Source organism: Fulmarus glacialis, unplaced genomic scaffold, assembly GCF_000690835.1.
Source record: "Fulmarus glacialis isolate BGI_N327 unplaced genomic scaffold, ASM69083v1 scaffold16917, whole genome shotgun sequence".
Lineage (NCBI taxonomy): Eukaryota > Metazoa > Chordata > Aves > Procellariiformes > Procellariidae > Fulmarus > Fulmarus glacialis.
The window spans coordinates 21,567-35,936 of record NW_009225254.1 but is presented as its reverse complement, the minus strand read 5'-3'; the positions used below and the strand labels follow the sequence as shown (position 1 = coordinate 35,936).

The window sequence follows — 14,370 nt, the reverse complement described above, 5'->3', positions numbered from 1 at the left end:
TGGGAAAAGGAAAGAAAAGGAAAAAAGGAACCGTGACTAAAATTTAACAACAAAAGGTTTCCACATGCTGCCACCTGTTCCTTCAAAAAAACAAGAATCCTATTATTTCCTCAAAAGATAGCCTTGGCAAGTGCCAGGAAAGCTTATGCAGCTAAAGCCTTTCAAATACAGTACTCAGAAAAGATGAATGTTCACCTTCTCTAGCCAATGCCTTTGAGATTTCCTATTTTTTAAAGAAAAGCCAGCTTTGACAGGTGAAATATGACCGTACATTTTGCTCCCGGGTGAAACTCTGAAGCTGTGACTGTCCTCAGCATTTTCCGCCCGTGGATCTCCGTGTTCTTTACAGCATTTCCTCAAGCCTCGCCCCCCTCTTCCAACAGAGGAGACAATTAGCTCCATTTGCTTTATCACATAAAGGCACAGACAGAAGTAAGTGTTAGCACCAGGTCAACCAATTCCCTAACTGTCCTAAAAACTGCTGTTTTCTGGTTCCCAGGTTTGTGCGTTAGCCATCAGACTGCCTTGTGAGCAGAGTAAGATTAACATGACATTTATTTCAAGGGTTAAAGTTAATCAGAGCTCCCTTTCCTTTTGCAGAAGCTTATTTGAGAATGAGAGAGCCGAGAAGGAGTGACCCTTTTTGGTTTCTGGCCTTAGGCCTCCTCAGGTACACTATCGGATACAGAGTTTAAGACAGATGCAAACCAGTACCCCTCCTTCTTCAGGCCTCAGGATTTGCATTTTCTCTGTTTGAGACCCCCTTTGCAAACTCTACTTGTAGTCCCACTCCTGTATTATTTGATTACACCTTGGTTTAGTCTGACTTTGATTTATTGTTTGTTATTTCTTCTAATTTTCTATTAGAAATTGCTTAAAACATTAACATATTATATAAACATACAAAATTACATCTTTAAAGCCCTGAGGGGAAAAAAAATAAAACCAAAAAAATGTTCCACCAGTGCAATGGAAGGAGTATACATCAATGATGAATAAGTCACCATTATATTATCACGAGGGACTTGATTACATTCAGAGAAGGCGGTGAGGGAAGTACAGATCCCTTTTCACATTCGTCTTTGTGCTAACTTTTGATTGCCCCCCCCTTAATACATCAAACTGCAAAGGCGTCCACGAGACTACCCTCACAACATCCCATGAGGTAAGCAGCAATCCCTGTTTTACAGCTGGGATACTGAGTCACCGGGAGAGTGACTTGTCCAAGGACAAGCAGTGGAGGCTCCCGGCGGAGCCAGGAACGATGACCAACATGCTTGAGGTTTGTTGTTTTACCCACAGGTTACCTCCCCAGAGAGCAAATACGTCTCCTGGCCACTGGAAACAGCCCACAGAGATTTTCCCCTCTACCTTTCCCAATTGCCTGTTCCTCTCATCCCCCAGTCCCAGTTTCATCTATGTCCTCTCCCTTTCCTTTGGCAGCCCTTTCATGTGAGCTGCCTCATTTGGCTGGGTCCACGTCCTGGCTCCCTGCAAGACAGTTAGTCACATCCTTCTCTTTGAAGCTCGCCTGGAAATCTTTTCACCTCCACATGACTGCTGCCGAGCATTTTATGGGACACCGCACTTGGAGATGCTGCGTTAAGAGCTGCCACTGGACAACCAGGCAAACTTGCAAACCGCTGTCAGAGTCGGACACCGCTGCTAATTTTGGCAGTCTCACTTCGCATCTGTCTGAGCAGTTTAGATGCCAAACGACTGACAAATGCCGGTGACCAGACCCTATGGCTTCCAGAAAGGAGGTAACACCCAGCATCTCCATCAGAGATTGCACCAAGGCAAACGATGGTACTGCTCGCTTCCAGTGCCACCTAGGAATTATCTCACTGGCCATCAGTTATCGGCAAACTGGGCTTCCCTTTAAAGCAGACACCCCTGCTTTTAATTGGGAATGGCTCTGGCAATGCTGGACTGGTTGGCTTGACTCGTGTGTACGCCCTCCGAGAAGGGGCCCAAGCTGCCTGGTTACTCCCCACCCCAACGCAAGCGCAGCAGGACGCACTTCCCAAAACACAGTGGCCACATACTTTCAGACGCTCACAAGCATCCAACCAAGAAAAGACTGTGTTTGGCTGCTTGCAGCAGAACGACGTGCCCAACTTGGCCTTTTTACTTGCTGCTACAAGACGAGAGGATGTAATTAATGGTAAGGAATGTCTAAATTCACAGGTTTGGAGAGACACGCACATGAAGCAATGACTCTTGATTTAGAACTTGCAAAGTCCTTGGTTGCAGGTGCAACGACCAGCCAAAACCCACATCCCCTCCCGCACCGTCGTGGGGACGAGCTGACCTGTGGGCGAGATGCAGTGAGGCGGCTTTCCCCCAGGCTCATGGCCGAGGACGATAAAGGAGGATCAGGAAGAGCAAGGGGAAGAACATAACCAGGATGAGCAGCAGAACCCCATCAGGGTGTGGGAAAATTGAAATTACACTGGAGAGAAACAGCAAAGGGAATAATCGACGCTTCCTGCCAGCTATGGTGCCGCATCAAGATGCCACGTGGTGTTTCCGAGCGGCGAGGGAGAGCACAGAACCATCCCACCTGGCACAGGGCTCAAAACAAGCCCAAACATCACTTTTTGTTGTTCCTTTCCGACCTCAAGTCAGCTACGGCAGCCTTACCTCCACTTGCCTCCATGACAAAATACGCAATTTAAAACCAATATAGCCAGACTCTAGTCCTTTAAGTCACCTTCTTCTAAAAAGTCAAACACAAAACCTAAAAAAAAGGTCTTCTAAAAAGTCAAACAAAAGCCACAAGAGGAAGAAAAACCCACCAAAACATCTACCACAGGGCATCAAAAGGAGCTGCAGGTACGACACTTGACTCCGAGTACCCTTTCCCAGTTTATAACTTGCCCGATATGTTTACAATAGTATTTTCCTGTTTTTTAAAACTGTCTTCCTTTATCCCCGTCCTTGTCCGAATACCCCGCACAATCACAGAAGCTGACTAAACTGATTACAGGGGAAACATTCAGACTGATTTTCTTATCATAATTGGCAGAATAAACAACCTGAAACAAGGAAACCTTTTTTTAATCCTTCAGATTAAGTAATTTAGCCTTTTCTGTTATAAGAAAGGCATGTTCATAAAGAAATACTGTTAAGTTGCGTCCCTACAACATCACAGGATGGAAAAAAGCCTATGTTAAGCTTGTACGAAGCAAGTATAAAAGTTTAACGAGTTGGAAAGTTTTTCTGGCTATGTATCTTCCCATGATACAATGGAGGGTGGGTTTTTTTTTCCTTTGTGGGAGTGGTGAGATATTTAAGTTCTATATACTCATTGTCACCCCATCAAGTTAATAATCAACTGTTTTCATTCAGGAAGACAGCTTAAAAATATAAAATGCCAACAGTTCTTCTCTGGGGGCTTTTTACCCCCTGGAAACCGTTCATTTTTAACAAAGAAGTCGAATTTTAGAACAGTAAAATTTGGACAGGCAAGATCCAAGCTGCCGGTTCCCAGGATTACCCAGTCTGTATTGCTATCGCGTTACAACGCCATCAGATGACCTCGTATTCAAAACGGAGACAGCACATGCCAAAATGCAAGGCAACAGCAAAAAGAAGAAATCATTTCTCAAGCTGCTTTCCAATTTTTTTTTTTTTTTCCATGTGAATTCGTTCAGGTCAGTCTGATCGGTGACATGTGAAATCCAAAGCTAATTTCTGTCTGAAGATGGATGCGTGCATGTCGCAACTTTGTAAAGCCCTTGCAGGGAAAATCAGGCAGCTCACAGCCAGCACAAGTTGAAAGCAACCAGCCCTGAGCGGTGCTGGCCTCCCACAGCCTCTCCCCAGGGCTGGCCGGAACGTCAGGACCAAGCCAGGCAAAACCAGGGATTGTAGGGTCATGACAAGAACTATAGCCGTATAAAATTCATCCTCCTGGTCAGACTATATTACCCTGAACATTATTACTCATTTGCCAGAGTAGCTCCTTGGAGACTACAGATCCAGACTCGCATGTACCAGGGCGAGTTGGGAAAGGAGATGGCAAACAGAGGTTTTAGCCCATCATGGGTGCATGTCCTCTGAGCCAAAGGGACTGCCCACTCCACCATGCAGGTTTCTGCCTCCATCCTGGCTGGGGCTTCGGCTGCTCCTTTGCTTGCAACGCAAAGGAGAGTGTGAGCTGTGGACACCAGGAGTACTCGCTCCTGTTTTCATTACAGCTCATTTCTGAGCAGAGCGGCTCAGCATGCACAAACAGTTAACAGAGAAGCTTGCCAGTAGCTCTTTACATTCCCCTTAACAAATATTTTTAAATGCTATACAAACACAACACTATTGTGAGCAGTTAAAAAGGCAAGAATGGCAAAATTAGGGTTACTGTGGTTTTGAATTTTGTGTATTCTAATTCTAACCCAGTGTTGCAATAGCCAATTTCAGCACAAAATGTCCTTGGTTTAAAAATAGCATACTGCTTACAATACTTGTTACTTTAAAAGCACTGCACCAAAAAAAATTAATTAAGAAATTAACACAATGCATCTATTTTGGTAACTATACCATCCTACTTCCATTTCAGTGTCTCGCATACACCTTGGACCAAAGGAAATATAACCCTAATGACAGTCATGGAAATAAACTCTCCTCATGCGTAGGAATTTTCAGCATTTCTTTTTGGATCTAAAGTAACTGGTATGCAGAAATAACATCCCGAGTAAACACAATTTTCACTGGGAACAGTAGCACCAAGGATACTCGGTGTTTTTCTCCAGTTCTCAGCTGTTGAGAAAAGTGTTAGGTCAGGTGCTCAGGGTGAGAATCTCAATGGTGGCTTAAGAAAGTCTCTAAATCATACTCTAGGAGCTAAAGCCAAAAATACTAACGTATACTCATAACCTAGAGTGCCAAAAGTAACTTTTTTTTTAATAAATTGTCTATATAAATAATTATAATTTCCGCAACAACCTGGCTTCTTGGAGGGGGCAGAGAAGGAGTGGGGTCGCAAATGAATGAGAGATGATTATTTCGGATTGGGATTGCATCTATCCTGTCTCCAGCAAGGCTGAAATTTCTCAATAATCTTTTGCACCCCAAGATCTTCAGTGATGACTTGGTTTTGCAGGACCACTGCAACCACAATCCAGCAAAAGCAACGAGTATTTATAGCCTGCTTATGCAAAGTGGGTTTTGCACAAGTGTTCATGAATTCAGTCTGAGTACAAATACAAGCCATTCCTACTCATTTCTTCTCAGCCTTCATACATGACCCCCTCCGTAATAAAATGAGAAAGCCCCTGAAAACTGGAGTTGTTAACAGGAGATTCACCACCATAGCTACATAATAAGCGCAGAGGCAATTTCTCCATTTTACGTCACCAATTTCTGCATTAAGTCAACAGCATTTATCACATCTGGAGCAATGAAGCAGTGGATTAGGCCTCAAATACTTTAAGCATTACCACAGCTCCAACAGTCCCCTCTAATAAAAGGACCATGTACATATATGACTGATGTACTGCTGCAACCTTACAGCTGCACCACCGGAATTTCTTCAATAATAACTGTCAATAGTTTGCACAGGACAAAATTTATGTAAGCTTAAAAAAAAACCCCAACCTCGGTCACAGTTGCTGTGAAAAGAAGCAAAAGCTAGTAAGAATCCAAGTATAGGGAAGAATTAATATAGAAGTTAGTAGTACTTTTATAAGACAAACTGATACATGGTGGGGGAGGACAGGAGACAAGCTTTCAGGCATGCAAGCCTTTCGTGCGTACAAGCTGAGGGATGTCCAACTTCAGTGCAACACTCAGTCTTCGTCTAGGTCTTACAATTTGCCTGCTATTTCACAAAAAGTGCTTATCTAGACCATCAGACACAGGAATCTACAGCAGCACATCCTTTTTACTCTGAAAAGATGCCCAGGATACGCCTGAAGTCTTGTCTGAATTTTCCAAATCTATCAGGTCAATCTAAAAAAAGACACCAAGTCTCTCAAACAGTCCCGCCTCACTGGCAGACGATCACAACTGTAGAAGCAGTGTTACTATTAAAGATTAAAGCTGACCTTTATTACTCAAATAAGCAGTATTTCCTAAATACTGTGTAAAAAAGAGCAAAGAGTATAACCCAAGTAGTACAAAGTACCAGTTTAATGTCTTAAAACAGGAAGAACAGAAGACTAAAAGGCTTCACTCCTACCTTCTGCTGGTTAACAAGGAAACGGAAGTTAAGTTGTACCGAGTGGACCCGCAGGCGCAAGAGCAGGCCAGCAGCAAACACAGTCGTCTCCTGGAAGTAGTGAGGATGCACCAGGGAAAGGATCGCTGCTGTCTGGTTCTCACACTTACATATAGTATGTGCCACTGTTAGTTGGATACCAGGCTAAACAGACGCGCAGTCTAACCCACTGCAGTGACACCCTAAATCCACTACTGCTTAGAGATAGGACGGACCACTTTGTCTCCACAGTAAGGACCCAAAAGAAAGCAAAACCTTCCCATTCTCCAAACTAAAATTTATTAGTACGCCATTTCACAAATAGTGAGCAAGAAAATTCTTTAAAATAGAAGAAACTCAGGTGAGACATTAAAATAAAAGGTCTGAAAGCTAATCCTCCCCTGCCCAACATGCACAAGGGTGGGGGACATCCTTTCTTCCCACCTTGCTCTCAGCCCAGCGACTTCAAATACCTTCCACAATCGCAGCAACTCTACTCAGCCCCTCAGGGTCTCTAAGAATAGACTGCTTCTTTCTGCCACTCCAGTCGTGGTGACGGATCCATCCCGTACATTGAGCGCGTTCCGTACTGCCCCTGCTGCCACTCTCCTACGTGGCAGGTCTCCCCAGGTCCCTCGCTCCCTCCTTGCCCCCTTCTGAAAAGCAGAATGAGCAAAAATAACTAATTTCAAAAAAAGGAGCAGTCCCTCTGCCTCCCAGACATCTCCCCCGGATTTGCAGTACAGCATCCCTAATGAACAGACCAAGACTTGTTCTGATAGATAAGAGCATGTAAAAGCTCACCGGACATAAGTAATGAACTTTTCCCGCTTGCACTCTTGGTGACAAAAAGCACTTTTTAAACAGAAAAAAACTTCCAAGATACTTACGGTTGAATCTGGCATTGCACCTTTTGTTGATCCCTCTGAGTCCAGCTGAGGTTGTCTAGAGACAACAGCTAGCTGTGCTACTATAAATGTAATGCAATTGGAAGTTAATGCCTAGACAGCTTAAAAATAAGAAGAAGATTCAAGGCCAACAAACTCCAAAAGGGTGCTTTCTTCGAAACAGCTATAATATCACATCTGGGCCGCCACAATATAAAGTGGATTTATTCCACTAACTTCAGTGGAGCGATGCCAGTTGACATCCGATGAAGACCTGGCTTTATGCTCGATAGCTGTCAGTGCCAGAAAAGAATGACTCAGAAAAATAACCCATCATTAATCCAATCCCAATGTAATTATGGAGATTAAATTTAAACAATAGCAAATCACTCTCTCTAAACATAACACTCTACAGAAGATCTTCAAAGGAGGAGGGCCTTTTACTTTTGGACAAAAAATACAACTGAGCTCTTCTTTGTTTCTTTGTGCTAGGAATCAAGCTGGAATCGGCTTGTAAAATCAGATTAAAACAGTTGCACAACAGCTTCCTTTCAGGATTCTTGAACTAAAGGTAGTCTAAAAATCAAAATAATGCACTAACCAAGTATGTAATACCCACGGGACACCAGCAAGTACTAAAAGGCATTTTCACAGTATCCACAAAGATGCCTACTGTATGGCCAGTAAAGCTTTTCCACTCTACACTGGGAGGCAGGCGGCAGTGGGGACCAGCCTGGCTCCAGCACGTGATGGGAAGAGCTAAAGTGAAGGTGAGGAGGCGGAGAGCCCTTGGCAGAACACTCTGGAGGCAGCTAGGCCTGGGAGGCTGACTGCAGGCACCGGCATCTCCACCACCGGCGCTCACTTTTGGGCTTCCTGTGCTGTCCCCCTTGCAATAACAGAGATCGCTTTGCAACTGCAAAGGCAGCCACCTCCTACATCCCCTCCCCATGGCTTCTAAACACATGTTAACAAAACTGGTATTTTCTTTCCATATGCTGGCACATACGGCAGGTCATTGCACTGAAAACAGTGTTGTATCTTAGGAAAACAAAACATCTTTCTGCTTAAGAGATGCCAAATTGCTTTATCAAAGGCACTACTGTTTGCATTTTTGTGGCAATATTAATGCAGTTCCCACTGAGAAGTTGATAAAGACCCTGACTGCAAAAACACCCCTCTGGAACAAATGATCTGAAGCTATTTCTGTATTGAGTTTCCAAATAATTTATGATTAAAATAATATTATGCTTTCCAAAAACCGTTTCTACTTCACAGCCAGGTTTCATGCATGTAGACCCAGCGTTCAGGGAAGAAGGCAATGCTGTCAGCCTGGCGGCAGGGACACACGATAGGAAGCGCTGAGCAGCTATACACGTGGAGGGAAGAGGATACTCCTGCTGCTCCTGTTTGCTCCCTTGGGTTTTGTTTGCTCCTGCGTCCATGCCCACACAGTAACTGCGTGGGACACTTAGAGCCACCCGTGGAAATCATCTGCTCGCTGCGTTTCCCACCCTCCAGGCTCGCCACGGGTCACGCCGCATTTCCTGCTGGCACGGCCGTCGGCATGCAGCTCCCTGGAAGCGCGCAGCTGCCCCAGGAGCACCAACTGGGTCTGGAAACGTTTTCAGGATTTTTTAAATGGTGTAGCAGTTGCCTGGCTTATCTCGCATCATCTCGAAAAATTATCCGCCCTTCCGCAGGAATTTAAGGCAAACCAAAGCAATTCACTTGCGTGTTTGAGCTAAATTTCAAAACCAAGGTTGTGCAAAGTGGGAATTTTTAAAGAATTTGTGGGCATTTCCCCCTCTGCTTTTTTCACCGGGGAGGTTTTAATGTTTATCAGTAAGACTGTGATCAACCAGCAGCAAGTAGGAAAGCAGGCAACGTGAAAATGTTTGCAAGTGAAGCTCTACGCTTTCATTTTGCTGAGCACTCATCTCAGCATCACAGGCAGGTTTCAGTTTTTCATTTAATAGCCCAGCTGAGCAAGGTATCTCCTGAACACAATGCAATCACTCCCTGTAAAAATACTGCCCAGAGTGCTTAAGGTTTTATAAATTATTGAAAAGGTTTAATCCAGCACTCCAGACACCAATACACAGAAAAAATCAGCCACGCTTCAGAGCTTGTCATGCTGTTCCGAAGCCTACACCAGCACACAGTAATGGCAGCATCGCTGACGTGACTTGTGACTCCAGTGGACACCATGAAACACTGTTGCGACACTTAGTATTTAGCATTTAGTATTTTTACACAGGGCTCCAATTTCAAACGACTGCCTTGAGCAGCAGCCAGCCAGAAGACCACCAAAGAGCATGGGCTTTGTGGAACCCCCTTTAATGGAGAGCATGAAGGACACCAGACTTAGTATCGGCCAGAGAAGAGAGAAGACATGAGAAAGGAGGAAGCCCTGCACCTAAGGAGGGCAGAAAGTGACGGCAGGGATAAAAAGAGTAAAACCATGGTCCAGAGATGCCACAAGTTCTCAATGTTCAATGTGACTACAGAGCAAACGCTCTCCGGGAGAGTCGAGGCAAGAAGATGCCACAGCTTTGAAGACTGAGAGCAAATACGTGAAGTGTTTGAAGAAACATGAAATATTTTAAAGATTATTATTCCTGGTCATGTATATTTGTCTAAGGAGCAGCACGGTTTGGAAGTGAACCCCCCCGCCTCGCTGCCTCCGTTTACGGTGTGCCGGCTCGGCACACCGATCTGGAAGAAGCAGCTCCAACGCGTCACCAGGACGGGAGGCTCCCAACCACCGCTGGGGTGGGACACCACCATGGCACCAGGACAACCCCCTGTGCCAACTGGAAGAGCCAGAGCCTTGGAAGACATTGAGCTACGCAGAAACACCAGAGCACCCTTGCTAAACCCGCTATTTCTTTTGCCTTCTTATTTATCACTCCTTTCCCCCTGTCCTTCTGCCCTGGCCATCCTGCCGGGCTCCCTGAAGGCTCAGGAGAGGCTCCCTCAGGCCCGGGGTGAGGGGGAGCACGCTGAGGGCTTGTGCCGCAGCTGCGAGTTGTTTCGGTTCCTGCTCATTTACACATGATGAGGCCTCACAGGGGCGATGGCGGCAGAGCCCCCGGCAGGCGCACGTCGCCCTCGCGAGAGAAGGCCCAATGGGCGGCATGGCACCCGCCGGAGGAGCCCCGGAGGGGGGCCTGTGGTCCCAGCAGCACGGGTCTGTCAGAAACTCTTCTTTCAGAAAGCTCTGACCAACACCTGCGTGGTGTCACATTTGGTCCTGGGGACCGGCAGAGACCCAAGGCAAAGCAAACCCTCTTTAATGGAGACGTGAGGAGCCCCAGCACCGGCTGCCCTGATCTCCTCCCCCTCTGCCAAATCACCTGCGAAGGCAGACATGGCCTCCGTCCCCCACGGATAACGAGGAGCTTGACTGCCCGCAGGGTGCGCGTAACCCTGCTCCCCAGCACGCTTTTGTCGTAGGGACAAATTAAAGGGCTGGGAAGGAGAGTGAAGGACAAGGAAAGAGGGATGGAAGAGGGAAAAGGAAAGTCTCACCCCTTCCACAGCCTTCTCCAGCCAAGGCAGAGGGGCCGTGAAGCCCCTTAGGGCTCTCACTGCACAACCCAAACACATCTGGGAAGCGCTCAAGAGCTGCGACCATGAAAACTGAAGAAAACTTAACAAGAGACAGAAATCCCAGAATATTTTACAGCAATTACAGCAATGTGAGGTAACTGTCCCTCTTTCCGAGGCAATAACATCTTGCAAAGCGCTCTCTCCACGCTCGCCCTACGTCACGTTTTGTCCCCACCACGCACGCTTCCACCCCGAGGCAGGTCGTGGCCTTGCTCCATGCCCTGCACAGCCCCAAGTTCACACCCCTCCATGAGACCCACATTACGTGGGACCGGCCATGCCTGCTCCAACCAAAGCTGCCTGCCGCCTGTCTCGCACCCGCCAGGAGCAGACGCCTGTGGAAAAGCAGAAGAAGGGGGCAAGCCTACCCAATATGCCCCCAGAGCCTTCTCCTCGCAAGCGCCATGGTGTAAGCCTGGCACCACGTGGACGTTGGTTTAGACAAGACGAGCTCTGGGCACATTCACCCTCCATGCAACCCACAGGAGGGATGCAGCCAGAGTCAACCAGAGGGAGCTCCTGACGTGCCTTGGTCGTAAAAACAGAGGTCTCCCGCCCTACTAAACCACCAAAATCCCATTTTTTAATCTGCCCACTGGCCATGCCAGCAGGGTGCGATTTGGGAGGTGACTTTTTTACCTCTGAAATCTCATCTGCTGTCGACCAATATAACAATGCTGCGGAGAGCCAAGCAGCCGTCATACATTTAAAAATTTGCAGCCGCTGTGGGCGGTTGGAGCAGAGGTCACAAAATGGTCATTAATAGTTTTACCTAACCTGCAGCCTTTCAGCTTCTCAAAACACGGCTTTAAAAAGAAAAGAAAATGACATCACACAGCTTTAACGATCTGCATAGGGGTAAAGAATTTCACCCTTTCAAAAAAAGAAAATTAAAATAAGAAAAAAAACTTGACAAAAAGCCCCGGTTTGCCTAACAGCTTTTCTCTAAGCCTTCCTTTTTCATTATTTTTTATATTCCCATATCCCCCAGTGACCAGAAGCATACTTGGAATGTCTCTGTCCATCTGATAAAGCCATCGGCAGCTGCAGCCCCGCGCCGGGCCCACGGGGGACACAGCTCCTCTTCCCGGCTGCAGAGCACGGTGCCCAGCCCGGTCAAAAGCCAGGGAGATGCAATGCTTTGGGAAAGATGGGAGAGTCCCAGTCGGGGTGGGAAATCCTAGGGAAAAAGTAAGACTTGAGGACAAACACCATTAAAAGAACTATTAAAACAGGATTTGTGGAATAATCCTTAGTTCCACATAGTTGGCCTGACTTTAATACAGTAGCATAGCTGGGTAGTTCACCTGAAAAACATCCAGCAGGAAAAGAGACAGCCTCTACCAAGTTCTACTTTTTTTTTTTTTTCTTTCCCTTCTTTTTTTTTCCCCCTCTCACTTTCACCAAATACACAAAGCAATCCTTGGGCTCTAGGCATTTAAAAATCAAAGTTACAGTAAAGACCATACAAATGGTCTTAAAGTAACAGCACATAAATTGACTCCAAAAGTCCTCAGGTTAACAAATAAGAAATTAATAAACCTTGCTGGTTTAAAAACCAACCCGGTATGTAGGCATTTCTGGCTTTCAGTTCATCGTGACCCTTTTCCTCAAATTATCAGGTTCCTGGAGACAGACTTTAAAATGAACAAAAGAGAAGGTGTTAAAATTCTCAGCAAAGCCGCTTGCCCACAAATTAATTTTTAGACATTTGGCTTCTATATCTTCGCTCTTTGAGATTCATGTCCTGGCTGTTTGGCTATCCCAGCATTTCTCTGCCCCACCCAATCCAGCCTTGTCATCACTGATTTTATTTTTCCGCTCCTTCTCTCTTAGTAATGCCCTCCTCTCTTGCCTTGACTGGTCACATGCCATCCTTGGAGAAAAACATCAAGACTCTTCCAACTTTTAGTAAAGATAAATATAGAGAGAGAGATCAATTTAAATAAATATCCACAACCGATTTCAAGTTTTGGTCTTAAAATACATCTTTTATCTTTTGTCGTGCCTGAAGTGTTTTTAATGTTGTCAACAGCTGAATTGCCCAGACACAGATTTTAGTTTATGACTCAGTGGCAAGCACATTGGTTACAAAAAAATTTGCCCTTTTTTTTTTTTTAAAAAGTCTTTTAAAATCTTTTTTTCTTTTTTAAAGTTACTGCAGGATGGTAATGCTATAGATCTGACAGTGTTAGCAAGACTCCAGGGAGATAGCTGCCATACCTAATCGGGTTTTGTTTGTGTTTTAATAAGAAAACCATCAACCATTAGAAAGTTTGGATCAGGCTAACACCTCAACGCACTCTCTTTACAAACATATAGACAAGTAGGGCGATCTGACAAGCAAAACCCTTTTTAATGCACATTTACTAAACCATTTTTACCCCTGCACACTAAACCACCCTAACCAGTGGGGTTGTAGCTCGTGTGAGTGAATGTTTTTACTGCCGTTCTCACGTAGAGACAGCAAGGCTAAAGCTTTATATAACGTTTGCATGTAGAAAAAAGGCAATTAATTATATGGCATGTCCTAATAAAGAACTTCCTCCAGTCGAAATCGGAGAACAGGAACCTAAATGTTGTATAATTGATGTTATTAGCTGCAGCTGCTATCATACTTGGAGACTCAGAAACAGCAGTGATGAAGCGCTCCAAGATGAGTAATAATATGCTTGATATTAAGGGAGGGGGATAAAAAGGATTCTAAAAAATGCGCTCTCTGGTACAATAACAGTCTCTCAGAGAATTGCCAGGCAGAAAACACTGCGGGATACCAAAAGAAAAACACACCACATTTAAAGTATTGTCTCCATTAAACTGAAATTGAGGAGGGGGGTGAGGCGGTAGAGAGGAAACCCCTTGTATTTACCTAACCTACGTGAATGCTAATGCTCACATGTGTGTTGTAACAAGATTGGGGACTTTGAAAGCTCTAATCAGTAGGTGCATAAGCAAATATTTATTCTGATCCATTCCAACTCTCTGTGGTTTGTAAATCCCCAAGAAAAAAAAAAATCTGCAGAACAAACCAGTCTAGACCGCAGATTTTGGCTACTTTATGCTAGTTAGAAAATTACAGGAAATAGGCCAACTCCAAGGAGGGGTTTTTTGGTGGACTTTTTTGTTTGTTTTCTGAAGACCTGTGATTACCTGATGTACGTGTACTTGTTTGGGTAGCCAAAGAGAATTCTTTCGGACATTCTTTAAAGCATAATCACGGCAATATAGAATTCCACATGCTTGATGTCTCGGTGAGGTGTTGATGTATATAACCTTGCAGGCTCTTTCTGACCCACGCTTTTCATCCAAAGACATTAAAAAAACCCCAACCCAAATAATAACGCCTTTGTATTTCAAGATCCCAAAGAGTTTCTAGCAACATTATTTCCCACCCTGCTACCCAAACGCATGGAAAGAATCACTCGATATCTTTCCATCAGAGGAAAATCTGAGCTGGAAAATATTTTAGATAGAAGGTTTATCTTATTGGGGATAGCATCCATTCAAAGTGTTAGAACATCTTTCCATCCAGCATTAGAAAACCTTTTCTATGGGACAAAGACGAAGTTTCTGCCTTTACCATGTGGAAAAAATCAAAAGCTTGAGCAACTTTGCTTTAGGCTGAGCCAGAAAGAGTCTGGGTGAAACAGAACTCTGGGCTCCTACTGT

General features: G+C 45.0%; 1 protein-coding gene across 1 annotated transcript in view; it reads right to left on the bottom strand.

The window, feature by feature from the left end:
• The window catches only part of BMP6 (bone morphogenetic protein 6), a 35,211-nt gene extending 25,335 nt beyond the window's left edge, over nt 1-9,876 (bottom strand). Inside the window, exons 1-4 of the mRNA XM_009582436.1 lie at nt 9,781-9,876; nt 6,772-6,855; nt 6,182-6,325; nt 5,889-5,952 (exon numbers count right to left, since the gene is read on the bottom strand). Coding sequence (XP_009580731.1) covers nt 5,889-5,952; nt 6,182-6,325; nt 6,772-6,855; nt 9,781-9,876 — 388 coding nt within the window. The remainder of the gene's footprint in view (nt 1-5,888; nt 5,953-6,181; nt 6,326-6,771; nt 6,856-9,780) is intronic.
• Between the last annotated feature and the right edge of the window lie 4,494 nt (nt 9,877-14,370).